General features: G+C 46.3%; 1 protein-coding gene across 5 annotated transcripts in view; it reads left to right on the top strand.

The window, feature by feature from the left end:
- Window positions 1-3,731: 3,731 nt before the first annotated feature.
- Mocs1 (molybdenum cofactor synthesis 1) overlaps window positions 3,732-24,615 on the top strand; it is a 33,363-nt gene continuing 12,479 nt past the window's right edge. For 2 of the 5 annotated variants that reach the window (XM_008837918.3, XM_008837917.3), the window contains exons 1-3: window positions 3,733-3,929; window positions 9,466-9,592; window positions 12,099-12,266. In XM_008837918.3, coding sequence (XP_008836140.1) covers window positions 3,807-3,929; window positions 9,466-9,592; window positions 12,099-12,266 — 418 coding nt within the window. In that variant the 5' untranslated portion in view covers window positions 3,733-3,806. Of the gene's footprint in view, window positions 3,930-9,463; window positions 9,593-10,523; window positions 10,580-12,098; window positions 12,267-24,615 lie in introns of those variants that run through there. The other 3 variants (XM_008837920.3, XM_008837919.3, XM_029565845.1) reach the window with 3 other exon arrangements.

Here is a 24,615-nt window from a genome sequence, read left to right as displayed (position 1 = left end):
ATTTAATCTTTGGTTATACTTTCCTTTTGGGTATTTAAGGCCATACAGTTGGCCCAGATAAACCAATTTATTTTTACTCTTAAGATCCTTTGAGGATCTGTTCCTCAGGGGTCACATGGCCTGGGGAGGAACTACCACCAGTGAAGTAGCTCAAATAAGCAGCTTAGCAGCTTTCCCTTAGACTCATGGTGAAACCAGAGAAGTTATGTAATTGGCCCGGGGCAAGGCCCTGAATGTGTGGCAGGTGTGAACGGGCAGTCAGCTCTCTCAGTGCCAAGTCTGGTTTCCTCCCAATTCATCACCTGCCTTCCTCCTCCAGGCTCCCCCTCCCTGCCTGCCCCAGGAGGGGGACCTGACACTGGGTGTTCTCAGCCTGGCCAGTTCCCATAGGAGTAACAAGGACTTGCTGGGGTGTTCCCAGAAATGTCAGGCTTAGCTGACTCCTGCTTTACATCTCCACCCCATGACTCCAACTAGGTTTTACTAATGCCAGTAAGGCTGAATTTGCATGCAAGAAATGGCACCTGAGTAAGTGGATTTGATTGACTTAAGGAGTTGAAGGGGACTTTCTTTTCTTTTCTTTATCTTGTGTGTATGTTGTATGTATGTGTACATGTGTGCACATTTGTGTGGAGGCCAGAGGTTGATGTATGGTGTCTTCTATCACTCTCCACCCTATTTATTTTTTTTAATTAATTAATCTATTATTGTATGTACATGATGTGTGTATATGTGTGTGTGTGTGTGTTTGTGTGTATGACAGGAGGGGAACAAGCATATCACATGGTACACATGGAGGTCAGAGGACAACTTTATGGAGTTAGTTCTCTCCTTCTATCTTTATGCAGATTCTGGGGATTAAATTCAGGCTGCCAGGCTTTCACAGCATGGGTCTTTACCGGCTGAACCATTGCAGCAGCCTTATTTTTGTTTTAATTTAATCTTTGCATGTGTATGTGTGTGGTAGGTGTACATATATGTTCACATGTGTGGGTGCTGGTGCACCTTAGTCAGAATCATATTTTGGTTTGTAACTGGGACCTTAGGAGGAGGGGGTAGTCTTGTTCAAGTCTCCCCAAGGAAGGGATTCTGGAAACTCTAGGACTGGTGGCAATGGTAAGACTGTTGCGGCTGCTTCAGCATACGATGCACTGTCACCAACAAACAGATGCAAGAGTCGCCCAGGAAGGCCTCACGACATACACGACATACACGTGAGTGCAGGGGGATGTTTGTTCCTGAGACAAGATAGTTTCATTGTGCACCAGTATGCACTTCCCCTCCCTGCAGGGGGCCTCAGTGTCTCTCCTCTTGGGAATTAAATGAGGCCACATGAGTGCCTCCAGCAAAATGACGGGTGACCCTTCCAGGACGTGGTGAGTGACAACACTGGGAAACAAAGTCCCCCCCTCGTGCTTGCTAGACATTAGCACAAGTGAGAAAATAAACACTTGTATTTTTAGCTATGGAGGCATTAAACTTGTTAATTACAGCAGCACGATCTAGCCCACCCAGAGGGAAACAGTCATCAACCTTTCTCATTTGACTTATCCAAGTGGTCTTCAAATGCAGTGACTCCTTATAACAGAGAGGCAGAGGGCCAGCAAGATGGCTCAGAGGGAACAGGCACTTGCAACCAAGCCAGATGACTTGAATGGCTTGAGTTCAATCCCCAAGACCCACATGGTGGAAGGAGAGAACCAACTCCTGTAAGTCTTCTGATCTCCACACGTGTATTATGGTGCAAGTGCCCTCCTACATATGCATGCACATGCACACACACATGAACTAAATAATAAATACATTAAGTGTAAATAAATAGAAGAGGGAGAGCCACCTTTAATTCAAGGACTTGGGAGGCAGAGGCAGGTGGATCTCTGTGAATTTGATGTCAGCCTGATCTACATAGCAATTTCCAAACCAGGCAGAGCTATATATAGTATACAGTAAGACACTGCCTCAAAAGAGGGAGGTGGGGGAGGGAGAGAGAGAGATAGAAAGATAGGTTTAAGACAAGATAAGCAGTCACAGGAAACAGGCTACAGTGCTGACTTCGAAGATGAAGGGAGAGGTCAGGTGAGCCTTGAGCAGCTCATTTTAGAGTTCTGGCCTCCAGAACACTAAGAGAATGAATTTTGTTTGAAGTCATCAGTGTGGTGATTTGTTCCTGTGACCATAGGTAACCAATACAGAGCCAATTGAGCATGGACAGAGAAGCTCTTCTGTGTATGAAGTCTGAAGACTTGCCCCTGGATCAAGTCCGTCATGTCAGATGGCGTCTACCCCAGGGGGTCGATGCTCTTCTGGAGGCCTCAAACCTGCAAATACCCGGTTTTCTCCGCCTCACTTCTGCCCCCAGTTCTCCTGACAAAGGCAGGCATATCTGGCCTTAGCTGTGCGCAGAGCCTGAGCCATCCTCAGTGGATCCTCAGGCCTCCTGCAGATAGACTTCTGCCAGACCTGCCCCAACAAGTCCAAACAAAGTCAGGCTGACTTTCTCATGCTATTACTCAAGTTCAAACAGTACAAAACACCTAAGATATGACTGGCTATCAGCTGGGGCTATAGGCTAAAACTATGCCAGTTTTCCCAAGAGTCTCTCTGTATTTTTGAAAGTCAGTTATCCGCCCCCCTCCCAAGATTCTTCCAGAATCTAAGCCATATTCCAAATACAGAACTCACCCCTACTCTACACTGGGCATTGATTCCTCTAACTTCTCTTTTGAAGAGTTTTGAGTACACTGGATGGGCAGGTTTGAAAACAAAGCTGCCCTTTCCCCCTTTTGAGACAGGGATTCACGGTGTAGCCACACTGGCCTGGAGATCACTATGTAGATCAAGCTGGCCTTAAACCTACAACAATCTTCTTGCCTCTGCCTCCTGAATGCTGGGATTAGAGGTGTGCACCACTATGCCTGGCTGAGCATAATTATTCTTAGTATATAATTTCATTGTTGAATGTAAGTTAACCTCTAAAATCTTATACTGAATTTTTTTTTCCTGTGGAACAGGGTCTCCCTGTACCCCAGCTGCCCTGGAACTAGCTATGTAGACCAGGCTGGCCTTGATCTCACAGAGCTCCTCCTGCCTCTGCCTCTCCAGGGCTGGGATTAAAGGCCTGCATTACCACCTGCCCCACCAGTGAATTTTAACTGTTCAGTTAATTGCAGGAATCAGATTATTCCGGTTTTAAAATTCACTTTTATATCCTTTTAGAACGGGGAAGCAAAGACCATGGACGTATTTTGGGGAACACAATTAGAACAGTGTTTCATTAAAGGAGGGAGCTGAGCTGACTGTCTTACATCCAGGGTCTGGGGTAAAGTGAAGGAGACAGTAGGGTTGATCTTGTTTTTATGTAAACTTTCGATATCTCATGGTGTTACTTTTGTACTGATTTGGGGTTGTTTGGTATATTGCATGGAAATATTACTTGATATTATGAAGATGTCGTAATGAAACCCATTACTTTGTTAAATTTAAAAACAAAGTTTAAAGATATATTACTTGAGTACAAAGTTTTCCCGGAACCCCTTTTAATTCTGCACCCAAACAACAGCGAATATTGGAGAAACGTAGTCTATCCCCGAATTGACATTTTTCTTTGTTAGACCGTGCTTCCGGCTTGGAAAGGGGCGGAGCAAATGGACTACAACTCCCAGAGAGCGGCGCGGCGCACTCGCTGATTGGTCGCCTGGGTCTCGCCCCCGCCCCGCCCCCAACCCTCCGGGTTGACCCCTGCGCGAGGTCTGGGTTAGAGTGCTCGGAGCCCGGCTCCCCGCCCAGTGCTCCAGTCCGCGGGCTTCATGGCGGCGCGGACAGTGTCCCGGATACTGCTGGGGCTTGTGAGGTCCAGCGCCCGGGGCTGCAGCTCGGGGGCTCCGGTGACGCAGCCTAGCCCCGGGGAACCCTCGAGACCTTCCAGGGAGGTGAGCCCACCCCTCCCGCCTGCGTGTACCTACGGAGAGGGTGGCCCCTGCATGCCACCTCTAACCCTGAGAAAAGCACCCGGCCTGGCCCGGAGCCCACTTCTGGGAGGGACCCGTAGGCACTCAGTGATGGGTTGCTTGAATTCACCCAGGACCCAGCTGGAGGGACCTCCTCGGAGTTTCCCTTGAACTTCCCTGTCCTACCTGGACCACCTGTTTTCAGGTTTCAGGACTACTAGGGAATGGGACTTAGGCTCCCAGGGGCTGTTTTATAATACCCCTCCGCCCTGCGTCCCACCCAACCTCTTAAACATTTTCCCTTATCTCCGGAGTGCCAGTGAGGGATCATGTGTTCCCATGACACCTACTTCTTAGCATGACAGTTAGGTGCCCCGTTCCCCTTCCCTTCCTCCAAGTCAGATGTCTTGGAAGGGCTCTGTCACATTTTAGACAGGACCAGAGCAGGACCAAGCCTCCAAGTCAAGAGTTCCAACGTCAAGGGAGAATGTAGAGTGGGAACCATTAGCCCTTCAGTGTACCCCTCCCTGGTGTTTCCAGTCATGACAAGCTTAAGTTTGTTGTTTTGCCCACGTGGTTGGGGAAACATTTGCAAGGGAAGGATTTCTCTTCTGGTAGATCTTAGTTCTCTTTCAGTCTCCCAGGACTGGGCTTCATGCCCTAGGACTCTGAATCACACTGAGCCTCCCAACTTAAGAAGTGCATAGGTGGGTTTCTGCCAGAAGCTTAGTTCCTCCTGGCATGCCTCTCTGGGATCGTTGGATAAGCAGGCTGGTTGTTGCAGGGCTTTCTGAACCCTTGAACTCTGAACTTGATCGAATGAGAACCTGGGAAAACAGATGACTGAGAGATCTTTAAGGAAGATATAAGAAGGGGGAAATTTCTAATTCTCTCATAATTGATTTGCTAAGTGATTTACTAGTCCTCACTCGTAAACTGAGTGTAAGTTCCCTCAAGTCACTGTAAGATGGAGCAGGAATGTAAAGCCTACACCTGTGCTCAGCCACCATCATGTATCAGGAAGACCGTGGGCTCCGGGGCAGAATCAGCTTCAACTTTATTAGATGTACAAGTCCCCTCACCCCTCAGAGCCTCGGTTCTGTGGCCTGTAGGGTAGAAGGGATATCTTCATCATATCATAGACATTGAGAGTTCATATATGTTTATCTATACACTCAGAGCCTGGTGGGTGGTGATGCTGTGTTATGTTTATGTGTGGTTAAGTGTTGATCTTTGCAACCCCTGACACATACTGTAAGTAGTCGTGTGAGGCCCCTCCAACCTGGACACTCAGTCATTATGTCAGCTGTGCCATCAGATGATGCATTCTGGGTATCACCACTGGGGCTGTCCTCCACTGACTGGAAGCTCCTCAGTGCCAGGGCTTTTCTGCCTCTCTAGGTGTTTCCCACAGTGCTTGACAGGAAGCCAAGGCAGCAAATGTTTTTGGCTGCTTGAAACATAGTGAGGAGTTAACTTGGAATAGTAGACAGAGCATGGTGAGAAGAAGCTTGTGATCTTACTTTTCATTTGTCCCTGTTTTTATCTGGTCCTTGACCTGGGCTTTCACTTTACCCTTGCTTCCTGCCTGTAAATCCAGAAGCTTGGCCCAGCTCATCTTGTGCAGAAAGGGAAGGCATGGAAATCTGTAAGGAAACCTCAGAGGTGAGATGAGATTATATGTTCAGCTCCTCCATAGAGCCTGCTGGTAGACAGAGCAGAGATATGGGCATCTGGACCCCCATCACCTTCCTTTAACTGCAATGCCTCTCTGCCTGCCATCTGCAGAGCTCCTTTGGTCTGGAGCCAGGGTGATGCCACTGGGCATCCATCTTGTGTGTCAAGGTGTGGATGTAAGAAAGAAGTGAGTCCTAAGTGGGAGCTGGTCATGAGGACAGTGAAAGGGAGGTTTGGCTCAGTCCAAAGACAGGTGGACAGCTTCCGTAGGTGCAAAGGGGATGTGGTGGTATATGGGGCAGCAGGGAACTGCCATCATGACTGAAGTGGCCCAGGCATCTTCCTTATAGGATTTAGCCCAATCCAAGTGTGTCCCTTTCTCCCTCTAGAATGCCATTCCTGTTTTGTGGAAGAAAGAGAGGCCTGGTTTGAGGCCCGAGCCTGCTGCTGTGGCTGGGATAATGGACAGGGTGACTGGGTGAGGTAAAGGAACCCAGATGTTCAGAGCTCTGGGAAAGTTCAAGAGCTGGCAAGTGAGTGCTGAAGGGAGGACGTAGTTACGGGAGAAAGTCATATGGCAGAGCTGGGAGGAAGCAGGGAGGAAAAAGAAGCCCTGGGGGGCCCTCGATTTCCAACCTGCCCAGCTCCTCGAAATCCCTATCTCAGGGCAGTGATCTATCCTTGTCAGGAGTCATGGGTGTGAAAGCCCCTCACTTCGGAGGAGACAGAAATGGAACCAAGTGTCATTCATAGTTTAATAGAGGTATGAGTGTGTCTTTAGTACAAATGTTCATGTGCCCATGTGTGTAGAAACCAGAATCTCCGGGATACCATTCCTCAGGTACCATCTACCTTGTTTTCTCAACTAGGTTTTTAACAGGGAACTGGGACTTGACAATTAGGATAGACTGGCTTATTGGTCAGCAAGCCCCAGGGATCTGCCTGCCTCTGTCTCCCATGCCCACTATATTGATTAATTTTGAGGAACCCTTGGTATACATCATTCCAGTAGCAGGTAAGTTGGAGGGTCACTGTTAAGTTTGGAATGTGCTCTTTTTCTCTTGAATAACCCTGCTACTCTACCTAGACTTGAGTGCTATGTGGAAGCTGGAATTTGCCATTCCAAAGGGAGGAAGTGTTGATGTTGGCTTATAGTTTGAGAGGCTCCAGTCCCTCATATGAGGAAATCATAGTGGTGGGAGGAGGAAAGAGGCAGAAAACTGTGACTGTTCATGCCCAGCTCAATTTCTCCTTTTTATTCAGTCTGGGACTCCAGCCCATGGAAGGGTGCTGCCCAAAGTTAATTTAACTAACCCAATTAACTTAATCTGGATAATCCTTCATAGACAAACCCAGAGGCTTGTCTCCTAGGTGATTCTAGATCCCAGCAAGTTGGCAATAGTAACTATCACAGATGGCAATCACTTACTGATACCCACTGTGTATTAAGAACCCCTTCGATTGAATTAGATGGAATTGTCTCCACTTTATAAAAGAGGAAACTAAGCAGGCATGTCCAGCTGTTACTGGAGTTAGAGTTAGAGCGTGAGCCCTGGCTGCTTTGACGGGTCATCCTTAACAAGACAATTAAAAGAGCCAAATTAATAGTGAAAAGTGGAAAACTATTTACTGTGGCCACATTGGGAAGAGGGATAAAGAGATCTGTGACCCCCACCACCAAGTCCATTTTCAGGGTCCTGGCATGAGGGTTAGGGTTAAATAGAGGCAAGAAATATGCCTAAGTAAACAGTTCTGGTCAAGGTGCTGCCCCGCCCTTCACTAATCCACCATTGCCTCAGCTCCAGCGTTCCCACAAGTTCTAGCAAGTTTTCGGCACTGTGTAAAAATCCCTTTTCTGAGAAAAGATCCCCCTCTAGCTGACACCTTTTCCTTCTCCCAGCATGAGACTCAGGAAATTCCAATTCTCTGGGACCTTGTTTCAACAGTCCAGGCAGCCAAGTGAGGGACATAGTGTCTCTTTAAAATGTCCTCCATCCTTCCAGACATTCGAGTTACGCAACCTGCAGGCCGCATGTGGCCTAACTCAAAATTGTAAACTTAAAATATTTTGCTTTTTTTTTTTTTTTTTAAAACTCAGTTACCCGTTCTCAAGAGCATGAAGTTTGTAGAAAACATTATGTTGCAACATCAAAAGATTGGGACATGTCTGGAACTTTAGAGGATTAGAACGAGTATTGTAATCCGTGTTTACCTGCCCCAAAGCCTGAGCTTGGAACTGCCCCTGGATTCAAAGTGTCCTCAGCCCTGGCCACACAGTAGGAAGTGCAGGTCCTCAAAGGAGTCACTCTTGGGGGCAGGGCTCGTCCATCCAGCCTTCCGTGCTGCTCTTAGGTGAATCCTATAGGCTGCCGGAGTTGAGAACCTTGAACCTGGTCGAGCCATTTGACAGAGACTGGCCTGGAAGTGAGCCAGTGCAGCTGCATTTTTGCCATATCACTTTTCTCACGAGACTAGAGGCAGGTCTATTTGTTACACAGTGGTTTGGCATACTGTGATCCACAGTGAACATCCTGAGTCAGGCAGAGTGACTTCCTTCAGAGGAAACCTACCCAGTGTAGCCTGGGAATAGAAACAGCTTGGAGCTTTACACCACATTTGAGATGTCCCAGGTCATCTGGAGTGAGTAACTTCACTGTCTGCTCTGAATTCTAAGCCCCTTGATCGGGACACATTTCCTCTCCCTCCAGGAGAAAAGAAGAATGAAGTAGGGCATGTGGGGTTTGGGGAGTCAAGAGGGAGAATGGCTCACTGTAACCAGTGTTGGAGGAGGTAAGAGGCAGAGCTGAGACTTGCTATATCCAAGTGATGTGATGAGTTTGCTCGGCCAGCTAGGAAGAGTGTGTGTATGTGTTTGTGTGTGTATGTATGTTATGTATGTGTGTATGTGTATGTGTGTGCATTTGCATGTGTGTGCATATGTTTGTGTGCTTGTATGTATATGGATATGGATGTGTGTATATGAAGGTGTATTTTTATGTGTATGTGGGTGTTAGTGTGTATTTATGAATGTATATGCATGTATGTGGGTGTGTATGTGTATGCATATGTGTATGTATGTATGTGTATGTGTGAGTGTGGGTATATGTGTGTTTGAGTCTATATGTGTGCATACAGATTTGTATGTGTGTAGGTATGTATATGTATAGATGTATGTGTGTGCATATGTGAATGTGTGTATGCATATGTGTGAGTGTACCCATGTGTGTGTTCTTAGGAGGCTGCGCTAACGGCCAGCAGGTTGGTTTTCCTTGCCAGGCCTGCTCTCAGCTTCCTGCTGAGTCATGTTCCTTGGCACCCACCTCTAATTCCTGGGTTTGTTCGGCTCCTCCATGTGTGTGAGTTAGGGTGAGGACCACCACTTGACAAGGGAAGATCTGGAACATATGGTGATTGACAAACGACTTGATTCCCCATAGCTGTGGATGGAAAAGAGGGCCCTTTCTGCCCCACCCAACTCCTAGGATTCCCACTCCAGGCCCTCCACCAGGCCCCACACAACCGCTATCTAATCCTTCCTTCTGTCACTGGGTAGGGTAAAGAATAAAGAAGAATCTAGAGTTCCCAGCCACCTCATCCACTAGCTTGAGTGCACCCGGCTTGAGCTAAATCCTGTAGAGACAATGTCTGTCCATCTCGGCTGGATGTCGAGGAGGTAGTTTCTGACCGACTTAGCTACCTGGGATAACCGGAGGTGCTGTGCAAGCTGAGGAGGAGGCGGTCCGTCTCTGGGCCCCTCAGTTCTCAGCAGGCAGGTCCCCTTGCCTGTGTCCCCCAGTCCAAAGCAAGGGCTCATGCTGCATCCCTGTCCCTGTCCTTGCAGGAGCTGTCCACCAGGCTCCAGTTCCTCCGTGAGCACGCAGCTCCCTTCTCTGCTTTCCTCACCGACAGCTTTGGCCGGCAGCACAGCTACCTGCGGATCTCCCTCACCGAGAAGTGCAACCTCCGATGTGAGTCCCCAATGGGGCCAGCCCTGGGCTACTGTCCCTCTACCCAAGTGGTGACTGGAGTCCTTATGTTCCCCTTTCCAACTTCCCACCCACCACACCTTGCATAGCAGGCAGAATGGGGTCTAAGGACTACACAGGGTCAAAGTCAATTTCACGATTATAGAATCTGAGTCTTCCTTGAAATTAGATTTGAGAACAGAATTGTGATCGGGTTTAGGGACAAGACTGGGTCCTGGCTGTTCTCTCCTTCAGCGTTCAGCGTTCTTCCCTCCTGTTTCCCTTTAGTTCCCAAAGTAGTCCAGCACATGGCTGTGTGTGTGAGTGTGTGTGCGTGCGTGCGTGCGTGTGTGTGTGTGTGTGTGTGGTAAATGTGTGATATATATGGTCAGCTGGGGCCAGGCTGACACGCAGCGCTCATTGCACAGTCCCAGGGCTGCCCTGTGGCTTGTTGTGCTGGACACCTCCACAGTTTGGATCTGCCTCCCTGCTTTCCTCCCTCCCCTCCTTTTCCTCTTAACCCTATTCACTGTTCCCCCTCCTTTCTCTTTCCTTCCTTTCCCCTCCTATATTTCACAACAACAATTATATTTGCTTAATGAGTCAGTAAATACACGTGCATTTGGTGGATGTGTAACCAAACAAAATGTGCTATGTGTGGGGGCTGGGGAAACGGCTCAGCAGTTAAGAGCATTGGTTGTTCTTGTGGAGGACCCTGGTTCAGTTCCCAGCACTCACATGGCAGCTAAAAACGGTCCATAACTCCAGTTCCAGGGGATCTAACACCCTCTTCTGGCCTCTGTGGGCATTGCTCACATGGGGCACACATGCAAGCAAAAACACTCACATACATAAAATAAAATAAAACAAACAAAAAAAAAATGTCAGTGTACTACATTTGAGCCCTGTTCCAATGTTCTCGCCTCTTTTCCAGTGTGAGGAGTCCCGTTCTGGACCCTATGCACTCATTTGACTTTGTGACTCCAACAGGTATGTCCAACATTTTGAAATTGGAACAAAGTTCACAGCTGAGAGCCTGGCACTTGAGTGCCAAACAAAAACAAACAACAAATGAAACAATGCAGGGCTCTGTAGAAGTGGCTCAGTTGGTAGAGTACTTCCCCATAAGCATGAGAAGCCGAGTTCACATAAAATCCATTCATGTTATAAAAACGCCCAGGGTGATGGTGCACACTTGTGATCCCAGCACTGGGGGGCGGGCGGGGGCAGAGAGGAGTAGATGTCTGGGGCTCAGTGGCTGACCAGCCTAGCTGAATCAGCAAGCTCCAGGTAAAAATGAGAGACGATCTTACAAAAACAAGGTAGAAAATGAGTTAGGAAGACACTGAGGTTGACCTTTGGCCTTAGTTGCTGTGACAACCATGTGCACACTCACCCACATCCATGTACCTGTGCACACACATGACCACATGCACACAGATGCAAAAGAATCTCACAACGTGATGTTTATTATTTTGTGTTGGGCCTCATTAATAGATTTCCAAGGCCACCCACTGGCCATTGACAGAGGGTTGGATGTGGCCCATGAGTCTAGCAGATCTTCTTTGATAAAACTGCCCTTCAGGAAATGGTGGTGGAGACCTGTGGCCCCCCACCTCCACAGCTAACCTGCTGTTCTGGTTTGCTTTCAATTGCTGTGACAAAACACTCTGACCCACACCACCTTGGGGAGGAAAGGGTTTATTTATTTGGTTTACATCTCCCAGGTCACAGTTCATCAGGGAGCCCAAGGTAGGAACTCAGGGTAGGAACCTGGAGGCAGGAGCTGAAGCACAGGCCACAGAGGAACGCTGCTTACTGGCTTACTCCCCTGGCCTGTTCTCAGCCTGCTCTCTTATACAGTACATGACCATCTGCCCGGGGTGGCACCACCCACGGTGGGCTGGGCCCTTCGATGTCACTCAGCAGTCAAGAAAATGCCCCACAGAAATGGCCACAGGCCAGTCCAATGGAGGTGATTCTGCATGGAGGCTCCCTCAACCCAGGTGTGTCCAGCACAACTGCTCACCCCATGCTGTTCCTTCACCCAACACTGGATGAAAGCCTGCATATAGGGCAGATATGGGGACAGTCTAGTGACAGGACAGTGGCTTTCACCAGGAAGTACCAGAGCACTTCCTTCACCCTCATGACATGCACACACACAGGTGACTTTGCCTTGGCCAGATGGAGGGGAGAAATGTGGACCATGCTGTCCGACACAGGCCCAAGGCCCTGGCCTTTCTAGCCTGTCCCTGCCAACTTCTCGGGCATCTCTCTGCCTTGAGCCAGGCTCTGTTCTTCATCTAGTGCAGCTCCCCTGTGGAGGCTTAGTACGGCTAGAATGTGGGGGAGATGAAGGCCAGGTGAGGGTTCATACCACTCAGATCTAGAGAGATCTCTTCATCTAAATGGGGTGCAGGGCCTCTGTTTGCCTGCTGGGGAGTAGATACATCCGCACCTGCCTGCCACACCCAACTCCTACTGCTTTGTCCCTTCTTTTCCTCAGGCCAGTATTGCATGCCAGAGGAGGGTGTCCCCCTGACCCCCAAGGCTGACCTGCTGACCACAGAGGAGATCTTGACCCTCGCTCGGCTCTTTGTGAAGGAAGGTGTGGACAAGATCCGGCTTACAGGCGGGGAGCCGCTCATCCGGCCAGATGTGGTGGACATTGTGGGTGAGTTGGGCAAACGTCATCTGCTGTTCTCAACCCTTGCCTCACCCAGCTGGGCTCCAGTGCTAAGGCTCATGTTGACAGCTGTCACTCAGGTGGACATTAGGGTCTCTGAGTCGTGTAATACCCACTGAGACAGCTGCTGTTTGTTACTCCCATTTTGATGAAGAATGATAGAGGTTCAGCTCATAGCTGGCCCCCATTTGGGTAACTGCTCAAATTTTGTCATCTCAGCAAACCTCGACCATTCTGCCTACAGAGTATCTTTTCGTCCCAACCCCTTTCCTCTCAGGTGTTGGCAAGCTATAGTCTATGAACCAAGTATGGGCTGCCTCTTGTTTTTCAGTGGCGTACAAGCTGAAAATGCTTTTATATTTCTTTTTTTTTATGTATATGAGTGTATTGCCTACATGTATGTGAGTGCACCCATGTCATGCAATGCCTGTAGAGGACAGAACAGAGTGTCAGATCCCCTGGAACTGGAGTTATAGACAGTTGTTAGCCGCTATGTGGGTGCTGGGATTTGAACCTGGGTCTTCTGCAAGAACAACCGGTGCTCTTATCTGCTGAGTCATCTCTCCAGCCCTGGTTTTTATATTTCTAAATGTTGGGAGGGACAAATAAAAAAGGATAATATTTTATACCACATGAAAACTATATGCTCTTCCGAGTTCAGTGTATGTTGATAAAGTTTTATCGAAACAGCCACACCCATTCATCTACCTGTCATCACGGCTCTTTTGCAGAATTGACTCCGTATAGTAAAGACCGTGTGACAAGGCTGGCCTGGCAGAACCGAGAAAGTTTGTTGTCTGTCCTTTCACAGAGTGGGCAAGGCTGGTCACACTGTACCCAGCTTCCTTTCTCTTTCTTTTTCTCTTTATGACATTTATGTCATCCTGGTTATGAACTAGCTCCATTTTTACTATTTGGTTGATATTTGGGGTTTGGTTGTTTTTTGTTTTTTTTTTTTGCAGTCCTGAAGAGTGAACCCTGGGCACCAATGAGTTACATCACTCACCTTGCTTTTTAAAAATTATATTTTATTTATTATTTTTTATTCTATGTGTATGAGTGTCATGCCTGCATATAGGTAAGTGAACCTGTGTCAAGCAGTGGCCGTGGAGGACAGAAGAGGTTGTCAGATCCCCTGGAACTGGAGTTAGGGACTGTTGTTAGCTGCCATGTGGGTGCTGGGATTCAAACCCGGGTCTTCTGTAAGAACAGTCAGTGTTCTTAATCACTGAGCCATCTCTCCAGCCCTGCCTTGCTTTATTTATTTATTTTCTTGGTACCTTTTTCTTTTTTCAATTTTTAATTGAATTTTTGCAAATTTCATACACTGTGCTCTGGTCATGTTTAGACCTCCTCCCCTACTTGCACCTCTTGTATAGCCTCCTCCCCCCAGATTACATGTACTCTGTCATATAAGGCCTATCAAGTAGAATTTGTGCCCTGGAATATGTCCTTCAGTGTAGGTCCATCCAGTGGAGCCTAGTTAACCTATTTAACATCATACCCTTGAAGAAAACCAACTCTCTTGGGGTTGGAGAGATGACTCAGCAGTTATGAGCACTGGCTGCTCTTGCAGAAAACCTAGGTTTGATTCCCAGCACCTACATGGCGGCTAACAACTATCTGGAACTCCAGTTCCAGGAGATCCAATGCCCTCTTCTGACCTCTGTGGGCATTGCATGACACACGTACACTTACATACGTGCAAACAATACATTCATACACATAAAATTAAAATAAAATTTAAAAAGAAAGAAAAAAAGAAAACCGACTCTCCCTCTCCCAGCAGTAATCAGCTGCCAGTAGTTCCTTGGCCAAGGTTGGGGTTTCTTACCCACCTCCCCACTTCTGTGCTGGGATTTTGTCACGTTTGCGCTTGTGTGGATCTTGTGCATGCTGTTACCATTGCTGTGAGTTCATATGAGTAACTTCGCAACTTTCTGAAAAGTGTTTCCTTGTGGTCGTCCACCACCTCTGGCTCTTACAGTCTTTCTGCCCCCTCTTCCACATGGTCCCTGAGCCTTGGGTGGCGGAGACTTGGTTTAGGTGTCCTATTCAGGGATAAACCCTCTGCAGCTTCTTATTCTCTGCCCTTCGGCCAGGTGTGGATTTCTGGGTTAATCACCATCTGCTGCAAGAGGAAACTTTGCTGGTGAGAATTGAGAGGCACATTAATATTCTTTCCACCCCCTATTCTACTATGTTCCCTGAGCCTTAGCTGTAGAGGCTGCATTGTAGATGTGTTACTTAGGACTGGGCACCTCACAGACACTATTCTCTGTCCTTGACTGGTTGTGGGACTTCATAATAGTCTTCATCTGTTGCAAAAAGAAGCTTCTTTGATGTGTGGTGAGAAGCACACTTGTATGTAAATATAAGGATATATATTTAGAATATTGTAAATGTTGGTCTAGGTCTGTGACAAGAGTAGGTTTCTCTGTGGGGTCTATGCCATCTCCACCCCTGTGTATTTGGTATGTTTACAGTACCATACATGAGTTCCTTCCCACTGAGTGGGCCTTAAGTCCAATTAGACAGATGTTGTTTACCCTCAAGTTCAAAGTACCACTTCTTCACCAATAGAGATTATTTGCTGGGCCAGTTGTCATCGTCGTTTGTAGATTACACAGCTGGATGGGATCATTGATTGGTTTTTTTCACTTGACAGTTTGCATTGTATCATCTGATACTATGAGAGCTAGTTTCCAGGTCAGTTCCAGCTCGATTGTTCCAAGTCCTGTGTCCAAATATGCCCTGTCTTCAGCAATAGGATCTTACCTTTAGTTCTGGGAGATAATCAGGGGCTGTTGCAATAGCTGTGTTCTTTTGGGAATCTTTTGGACTACTCTGACCAATAACTTGAAAGGGAGGTTTCTCTTGCCTGGCACTGTGTTTTTTGTTATATAGCCTTGAGCTATATACATGCACTCATATAATTACATAAACGTATGTATATATGTGTATATATGTGTGTATTTTTCAGTCAGTAGGCTTTTTGAACTTCACACCACCTAAGCATTATTTATGTCTCTTCTCTTCCCCTGTGTAACCCTTCCTACTCCCTCCCCAGTTAAAATAACACCCCTTTCTCTAGTTCCCCCTTGATAATACCTGCCTCCTATTATCTCTCTCTCAAGTTCCTTCTTCCCATTAAACAGATTTCATTTTATTTTATTGTTTTACATTTGTGTGTGTGTGTGTGTGTGTGTGTGTGTGTGTGTATGTGTGTATCTTTGTTAGGGTGTGTGCGCACAAATACAGGTGCTCACGCGATCAGAAAAGGGTTTGGGATCCCCTGGAGCTGTAGTTACAGGCCATTGTGAGCTGCCTGAAGTGGGTGCTGGGAAATGAACTCAAGTCCTCGGTAAGAGCAGTATGTTCTCTTAATCTCTAAACCATCTCCCCAGACCCCTTTCAAAAGCTTTTAAAAGATTTTATTACTAATATTAGTAGTATTATCCCCACCCCCCTACTTTTTTTTTTTCTTGAGACAGGCTGTGTATCCCAGGCTGAATTCAAATGCAGTGAGTAGTTGAGAATGACCTTGAAGTTATGATCTACTTCTACTCCCAAGTGCTGGAATTATAGGCATGTACCACCACAGCCAGTTAATGCAGTTTTGGGGATCAAAACCAGGGCTTTGCGCATGTTGGTACAGGCACTGTACCAACTGACCTATATCCCCAACTCCAATAAATCTCTTTTTTTCCCTTGTTGGGGACTGAACCGTGGACCTTGTATATCCTAGGCAAATGCTCTACCACTGAACAATATTCTAGCCCATTCCAACCACTTTTTAAAACATTATTATTATTGTTATTTATTATGTAAAATTATTATTATTGAGACAAGGTCCCACTGTGTAGTTCTGGCTGACCTGGAATTCATTATGCAGACCAGGCTGGCCTCCAGCTCACAGAGCTCCACCTGCCCCTTCCTCCTGAGTGCTGAGATTAAAGGTGTGCACCACCACACCTGGCTGATTTTCATTTTGAGAGAGGATCTCACTAAGATGGCCAAGCTGGCCTTGAATGTTCAATGCCTTTGCTTCAGCGTGTTGTGTTCCTTAATCGCCTGTCTCTTCCCTTTAACCAGCATGAAAACATTCAAGTAGTTGGAGCAAGCTTTATTCTGAACTATGCCTCACACATACTGGGCACTCACCAATTTTCTCTGAATGAATGAGTGAATGAATGAAGTGTGCATCAATAATCTCTGAAGCAAGACACCCTTCTATCTGAATCTCAGCTGTGCCGCTTACCAGCAGTGCACCTGTGAGTATTGGTGCTAAACCTCTGCCTCACAGGCCAACTGCGGAGGAAGTGAGGGTGGGTGGCCCAGCAGCCCTGCAGAGCCACTCCCGGTGTGCTGCTTCTAAACCCAGTGCTGCTCACAGCAGTGGGATGGATGATGAAATCAGAACACGGCCAGGCTCTGTGTCATGATGATGGCTCCCTCCCAGCCACTGGGGACCAGCTGTCCCTGGGACTCTCTGGGGTCCACCTGAGCCTGTGCTGGGGTTACAAAGATGAGGGAAGCAGAGACTCCGCTCCTGAGGACCTCCAGCCTAGCAGCTGATGGAGTGAATTAGACTGAACAAGAGAGGGCTGGGTGGGGTAGCAGTCCAAAGAAGGGCCCAGCCACCCCCCCCCGGGAACTGCTTGCCAGTGTGGCACAGAATGTCTAAGCATGGACCTGTGGACTCGGGGTGCTCCATGGAATGCACAGTACAAAGAACCTGGAAAGTTGGCACCTGTCCCCATCCTGCCACGCCCTGGCCTTGGAACTTGTACTTCTCTTTAACCCTCCCTGGGCCTCTGCTTCCTTATCACAGGACTAGCCAGGTAGGGTGTTCCTTACTGGGATGTTACAGGATACCAGTCCTGGCTGATGGCTTGAGTTGAGGAAGGGGCAGCCACCATACAGACAGCGGACCTACCTGCTGTGATCTCCTCCTTAGGATTCACCTTCTTCCCCTAGGGCTTCAAATGCCTGGAACCGATGAGTGCTGGGCTTGGGAGCACTCTGACAGTTCTCAGGGTCTCCCCAGCCAACCCCCAGAAGTGCCTCCTCACCATACCACTTCACTGAAGGGTGGGGCAGGTGGGTGCTAGCGTGGAAAGGAGCAAACAGTCAGAAAAGTGGGAGCCAGAGTGTTCACAAATACCCCACTCCCCAGGTGAAGTTGGTTGATTGGTTTGGAAGACTAGTGTGTACTCCCAACTGCTGAGCCATCTCTCCAGCCTAGAAGTTAGAATTTTTATTTTGATTTGTTCTTTGTTTCATGAGATTAGGGATAAGTAGAGCTTTTCATTTCAAGTACAGGAAGATCTTTAACTCATATTATGTTGTTGAATTCTCACTTGTACTCTAACCAGAGAATGGGGTAGCTCTACAATACTTGTTTTCATAATTACCGAGGTTTGTTTTAGTACCTAGTAGATTGATTAGTAGTACGAGTATTGCATGTGCTTGTAAAAATGTCCACTCGTTTTGGGCTATAGCATTCTGGGCTTGTTTACTGGACCCGGATTGGCACTTCTGTTGCTGAATTTTCTCTGTTATTCCTGAATCTTTGCTGTTCTTGTCTGCTTGGCCTGGCAGTGAGTGGGTTTGTGAATTTTCCCACTAGGTTCTTCCATTGCTTTTTACTTTTGATAGTTGAGGTGATTTTTATTAGCCCCGTAGTTTATGTTTCAAATTGTTACATCTTTTTGGTAAATTGAATCTTTTATCATTATGTACTAGGTCTTTCTCTTTAATGGTACTTTGGTCTTAAGAGATATGCATTTTATTTACCAAGGCTGTATCAGCTTTCTTTTGGTTTTAGTGTGCCTGTTGTACCTGTTTTAATCTTTTGGCTTTAACTCATTCAGCATCCCTGTACATTGGGTATATCTCTTATAAAAGCACACAGACGACTTTTGTTTATAAAATCTGAAAGTACACTTCAACTAATGAATTTGGTTCTGTTCCTTTTCTTGTGGTTATTTAAACACTTGGGCTTCTTTTTGTAATCTTGTATCACACGTCTGTGTTTTCTTCGTGCATTTTTTAAGATGATATTTCCACTTCTTCCCCCACTTTTCTGCACCGTGATTTCTCTGGTCTTCCCCATGCTTATTTTTGGTATTTCCTAGAAGTGTTCTGGTTGTAGTGACTCTTCTGCCTTCCGTGTCTCTTATGCGCATTCTCTGTCTTCTGATACAACAGCAAACCTTGCCGCCATGCTTCTCCCACGACCCCAGTGGCCCTGCAGCTCTCATAATGTCAGTGTCTTTCCTCTGGAACTTTTTCAGTGCAAGGTTTTCTTTGCAAAAACCAATTAAATCTGGCGGGCCAGGTAGTTTTTGTAACCTTTCCAGTGTGTAGAAGTCTTACAGTGTTACTTGAATACACATAGCATTTTAGCTTCAAGGTCTCCTGTAAGATAAGAATGTCAGGCATGGGGCTCAGCGGTTAAGAGCGCTGGCTGCTCTTGCAGGGGACCTAGGTGTGGTTCTCAGCACCCATATGGCAACAAACAACCCTCTTTAATTCCAACTTCAGGGAATCTGAGGTGGTCTTCTAGCCTCCATGGGCACTGCACATATGTGGTCCATTTACATACGTGCAGGCAAAATACTCAACACATAAATTTCTTTTTAAGATGTAAAAATCAAATGTCAGGTAGCTGGTAGCACTGCTCTTGAGCCGTCTGGTCTGATTAACATCATCTTGACTCTTGCTTCCTTAAGGTAATAGAATCCTTTACTCCGAAAGCTGTTGGTGTTTCATTTGTTTCTGGTTTCTTTGAATTTTATCATAGTAAGGTTTTTTTTTTTTAAATAGTATACCTTGAATATATTTTTCCTCATATGTCCCACTGTCATTCAGTGAAATTTCCCTTTTGCACTAAAACACTTCTCAGAAGTTTGGGTAAGTTTTTGCTCATTATTTCTTTAAATATTGTGTTATTTCTGTCACTTTTTAAAAAATCTTTTATTTATTATTTTATTTTATGTGTATGAGTGTTACCCCTGCATGTATGTAAATGCACCCGTGTCATGCACTGCCCTCGGAGGTCAGAGAGGGTGTCAGATCCCCTGGGACTGGAGTTACGGATGGTTGTTGACTGCCATGTGGGTGCTGGGATTCGAACCTGCATCTCTGCGAGAATAGCCAGTGCTCTTAACCTCTGAGCCGGCTCTCCAGCCCACTTTTGTGCTTTTCCTAAAGTAGTTAGGAATTTTCCCAATTTTCCGTGTTATTTTCTTATTATTTTGTACCCCATATTGATTGGGGGGAATGTTTTCTACCCTTTGTTCTGCTTGCTTGACAATGTTTGGTGTGCCCATATGAAATTCTGTCAGTGATTTCTTTCAATTCTGCACCTCCCCGAATACCCCCGTCCAATTTCATGTAATCTGTTATGCATATGTATGTCAAGGCCTTTCAAGTCAAATTTGTGTCCCCAAGTGTCCTTTAGTGTGGGTCCATCTACTGGAGCCTGGTTAATGTCTCCAGCATCAGACCCTTAATGAAAACTCTCTAGCCAGGCAGAATGATGCACGCCTTTAATTCCAGCACTTGGGAGGCAGAGGCAGGCAGATCTCTTCGCAATCAAGGCCAGCCTGATCTACATAGTGAGTTCCAAGCCAGCTGGGGCCATAGGGAGACACTGTTTCACAAAACAAACAAAAAAATGACTCTTCTCAGGAGATTCCTCAAAAAGCTAGAAATTGATCTACCACATGATCTAGACATACTACTCTTGGACATATGCCCAAAAGACTCTATATCCTACTTCAGAGAAATCTGCTCATCCACATTCATTGCTGTTCTATTCACAAAAGCCAGGAAATGGAAACAACCTAGATGTCCATCCACTGGTGAATGGATAGTGAAAGTATGATTTTTTTTTTGATACAGTTCTTACTAGCACAGGCCAGCATCAGGCTGCTATGTAACCTTGATGACCTTGACCTTTGGTCCCATCTCACCTCTCCTATGGGTGCCGGGGTTTAAGGCACACCCACCGCCTGTTCCTCTTGTGTCTGGGGAGAGCCCCTTATCCGGTCTTCTCCTCCCTGATTTCTCCTGCATCCCTCTGCTGTTCTTTATTCCCCAGCTGTCTTTATCTACCTTTTCATCATCTTCAAGATACTTTGTAGCCCATTAAAGAGATAGCCATTGTAATTAAGCTCCTCTGGTTTACATCAAAACACAGGAAAAGCCAAATTATTCCATTGCTGCACAATGTTCTATAGGGAATACATAGATTTATTTTTGAAAGTAAATATGGTATATCCTGAAAATCCGTTCTTTTTTTTCCACCGACACTTAATCTCTTTTTAACACGATTTAAATGTGTAACAAAAGCTTGAGAAACACAGCATTTTACCATGTCAGAATTTTATTTCAGGGTGTGAATATTTTTCTTCTTTTTCTCTCTTCTGTTATATTTATCATGCTTCTCTGTGTTGTTTTTGCCTATTCTGCCACTTTTTTTTTTGGATTGGCATTTTAGAGAGGGGTGCGTGAGTGTGTGTGTGTGTATGTGTATGTGTGTGTGTGTGTGTGCGTGTGTGTGGTGTATTTATATGTGGCATTTGGTGGGGGAGTCAGAAGAGGACAGCCCATGTCCTGCTCTCTCATTTTCTGCCTTATTTCCTTGAGATAGCGTCCCTCACTGAACCTGGACCTAGGCTGGCAGCCAGAAAGTCCAGTGATCCCCCTGTCTCTGACCACTATGGTACTGGAATTATAGTGGCCTTTTTTGTTTGTGTTTTCAGACAATGTCTCTCTGTACCCCCACCTGGCCTGGAACTCTCTACGTAGGCCAGGCTGGCTTCAGTGTCACAGAAATCCTCCTGCCACTGCCTCCTGAATATTGGGATTAAAGGCATGCACTATCATGCCCAGCTTTGCGTGGCTTTTTTAAGTGTTTGTGTTGGGGATTTGAACTCAGGTCCTCATGTTTGCTGAGGCACCTTCCCTTCCCTGTGCTTGTTTGCTTGCTTGCTTGCTTGCTTGTTTGTTTGGAGGTGTCAGAAGGGCAGGGACAGAACTGTGGGGAAGGGGAGGGAAGCTCCTCGGTTTCCTCATTTAGCTGGGAGTTTAGGTCCCCTAAGGGTTCCCTTCTTTATGGCTTAGCTTCATGGAGAAGATTTAAAGTAGGGGCCCAGTCTGTCATTCCACAGGAACTCTGGGAAAGTGAGGGAACAACAGATCCCAGAACATCACAGTCCCTAGCTCAAGTCTGTTATCTCGCCATCACATATCCTGGCTCCCTCAGGGAGAAGCAGGGTTGGAAGGAGGAAGTCACCTTTGACTTTAATCTACCAGGCTTGGGGCTCTGGAGGGGGAGGATGGAGGAGCAGATACCTGAGGCTAGTCAGTGCCCACTAGTGGTCATCACCTGATCTCAGCAGGGCATAGCAACTCCCCAACATTCCCCTCCAGTGGGCTCCCACTAGGGACCTTGGCCACCAAGTTCTTCACAACAGGGCCAAACGGTGGGTGATCCATGATATTCCTGATTGTGTTGAAACACGACCCAGGGCCAGAATAGAGCTCCCCACACCTATCCTGGTGCTCCTTACCACTGCTGTTCTCTGCCAATCACCTTCACCCAGGCCACACCCCTCCCCCACAGGCCTTGTCCACCACCAAATTCTTAGAATGTGTGTGTTTCTCCGGTGTTGATTTGTCAGAGGGAGCCAGTCGCCACCATGGGTTTTCCTTGTTGGCAGAGCCAGAGGGAAGCTCATCTCTTTCTTTTCCAAACAGCAGCTTATATTTTCTTTTAGTAAAAGGAATGCATGCATGTTTGTGGGGAAGCAAAGCAAAGAGTTTTGCACTGTTAACACCTTTTAATTTTCGGGGTGTGTATGTGTGTGTGTGTGTGTGTGTGTGTGTCTTGCCTTGCCTTTTTTAGGTCTGTGTCTACTGTTTATTTATTTATATATTTTTTAATTTTATTTATTTTTTAAAATTTTATGTGTGTGCATGTATTGCCTTCATGTAGGTAAGTGCACCTGTGTCATGCAATGCCCACAGAGGTCAGAAGAGGCTGTTGGATCCCCTGGGACTGGAGTTATGGACAGTTGTTAGCTGCCATGTGGGTGCTGGGACCCCATTAGAGCTTACTTGTTATTTTTCTCATCTCTGTGACCAGTGCCTGAAGAGGAACTACTTATGGGAGGAAGGATTTGTTTTAGCTCATAGTTGCACGGCAGGGAAGACATGGTAGCCGGGGCTGGGATCAGAAAACACCAAGCTCAGGCCAGCTCTAACTCTCGTCCCATCCCTATGGTCCTGTGTCTGTCGTCTAAGCCCAGAGACCAAGGTTCCACAAGATCCTTAAACAGCACCACCAGCTGGAGACCAGGCATGCAAACGTGAGCTCATAGGGGACATTTCACAATGAAACCACAACATAGCATATAATGTATACCATGCCTTTCCTTACACACCAGCATGTGTAGTTCAGAGTCATTTTTGGTTACATAATATCTTATCATCCAGGGAAAACATGATTTAACCAGTTTTATATTATTAACTGGATTATTTCCTATGACCCTTTATTATAAGTGGTTCTGTAATAAACATCCTTAGGTTAAATTCTTACAAGTGAAATTTCAGGTCAAGAGCTTTGTAAAGTCCCTTACATAGTGTCTCCTCAGAAAGGCTGTGGAATTCTGTTCTTTTTTCTTTTTCTTTTCTTTTGTTTTATGTGTATGAGTGTCTTGTCTGCATGTACGTAAGTGTACCACCATGTGTACAATGCCCACAGAGGCCAGAAGAGGACATTAGATCCTCTTGAACTGGAGTTACAGATGGTTGTTAGCTGCTTTTTGGGTGCTAGAAACTGAACCAAGGTTTCTGCAAAAGCAGTCACGGCTCTTAACCTCTGATCATCTCTCCAGTCCTGGAATTTCATTCTTAACAATATGACTGTGTATATTCCCATACAGTCCCCCGGAACCAGGTGATTCATTTGGTGATCTGACCCTTGCTCAATTCAGCTAGACTTGAGCATGTGACTCCTGGCCACTGCCGTCATGTAAAGTTAAACAGCTTCTTCACAAAAGGGAGTTCATTCAAGTTATTTGATAGATGCTCTAGTCCCTGGGCTGGAAGGCTTTGTCCAAGCCACTGTCATTTGAGCAGAGTAAACTAATAGCCAGGGGGCTGTTTCCTGGATTACAAAAGAAACTTTGTTCAATATATGTACATATAGATATATAGATATATAGATATGTACATATATGTGTATATATGTATATATATGTGTGTGTATTTATGTGTATATATATATGAACTACATAAAAATCATCTGTAATCCAGTTATTAAGACTTCTGTGAACATTTAGACACTGTCACTAGCTTCTACCAAGATAACCTCAGGCAACTAATTTTATAAAGAAGAAAGGTCTCATTGAATGACAGTTTAGGAGATTCAAGCCCAGGATCCTCATTGATTCAGGACTCGTGGGGAATAGATGGCAAAGACTGGAGCTTGTCACAGTCCATCTTGAGCCATGAATGGAGAGAGAATACTTGGGGCCCACAGTCCCTTCTTAGGCCCCACCTCTTCCAGGCTCCACTGCCTCCCAGCAGCACTACCCTAGGGACCAATCCTTTACCACATGGGCCCTTTGGGGACTTCAATGTCCGCACTGCAGGACACCATGCATCTTTTCCTAGATGTTATTGGCCTTGAATGAGCAGGTCAGCCATTCTTAGTCCCACTGTTTTCATTTCTCTGTTCTTTTCTGTGTAGTTCTTTACGAATTCCTTTTGCTCTAGGGGCAGAGGAGATGGCTGTCTGTGTTTGCTGTGCAAGCATGAGGACCCGAGTTCAGATCTCCAGCACCCATATAAAAAGCTAGGCATAGTGGTATGCACATGTAATCCCAGCTTTAGGTAGGGGCAGAGCCAGGGGATCTCTGAGGCTTGCTGGCCAGCCAGTCTAGTCATCACTGAGCTCCAGATTCAGTGAGAAACCTTGTCTCAAAAAATAAGGTAGTGGGGGCTGGAGAGATGGCTCAGTGGTTAAGAGCACTGACTGCTCTTACAGAAGACCTGGATTCAAATCCCAGCACTCACGTGGTGGCTAACAACCATTCATAACTCCAGTTCCAGGGAATCTAACACCCTCTTCTGTCCTCCATGGGCTCTGGATGGCACGGGTGCACTTACATTCATGCAGGCAATACACTAATACATATGAAATAATAAATAAAAAAAATTCAAGATTTATCTACATGGCACACAGTAATTAAAAGTACCAGACTGGTGGAGCTAACCTTATTGGATGTTTAACAGACATACTTTGAGGCCTATACTAATT

Source organism: Nannospalax galili, unplaced genomic scaffold (genome assembly GCF_000622305.1).
Source record: "Nannospalax galili isolate Female #2095 unplaced genomic scaffold, S.galili_v1.0 scaffold1318, whole genome shotgun sequence".
Lineage (NCBI taxonomy): Eukaryota > Metazoa > Chordata > Mammalia > Rodentia > Spalacidae > Nannospalax > Nannospalax galili.
The sequence above is the reverse complement of the archived record's forward strand: the minus strand, read 5'-3'. Positions and strand labels throughout refer to the sequence as shown.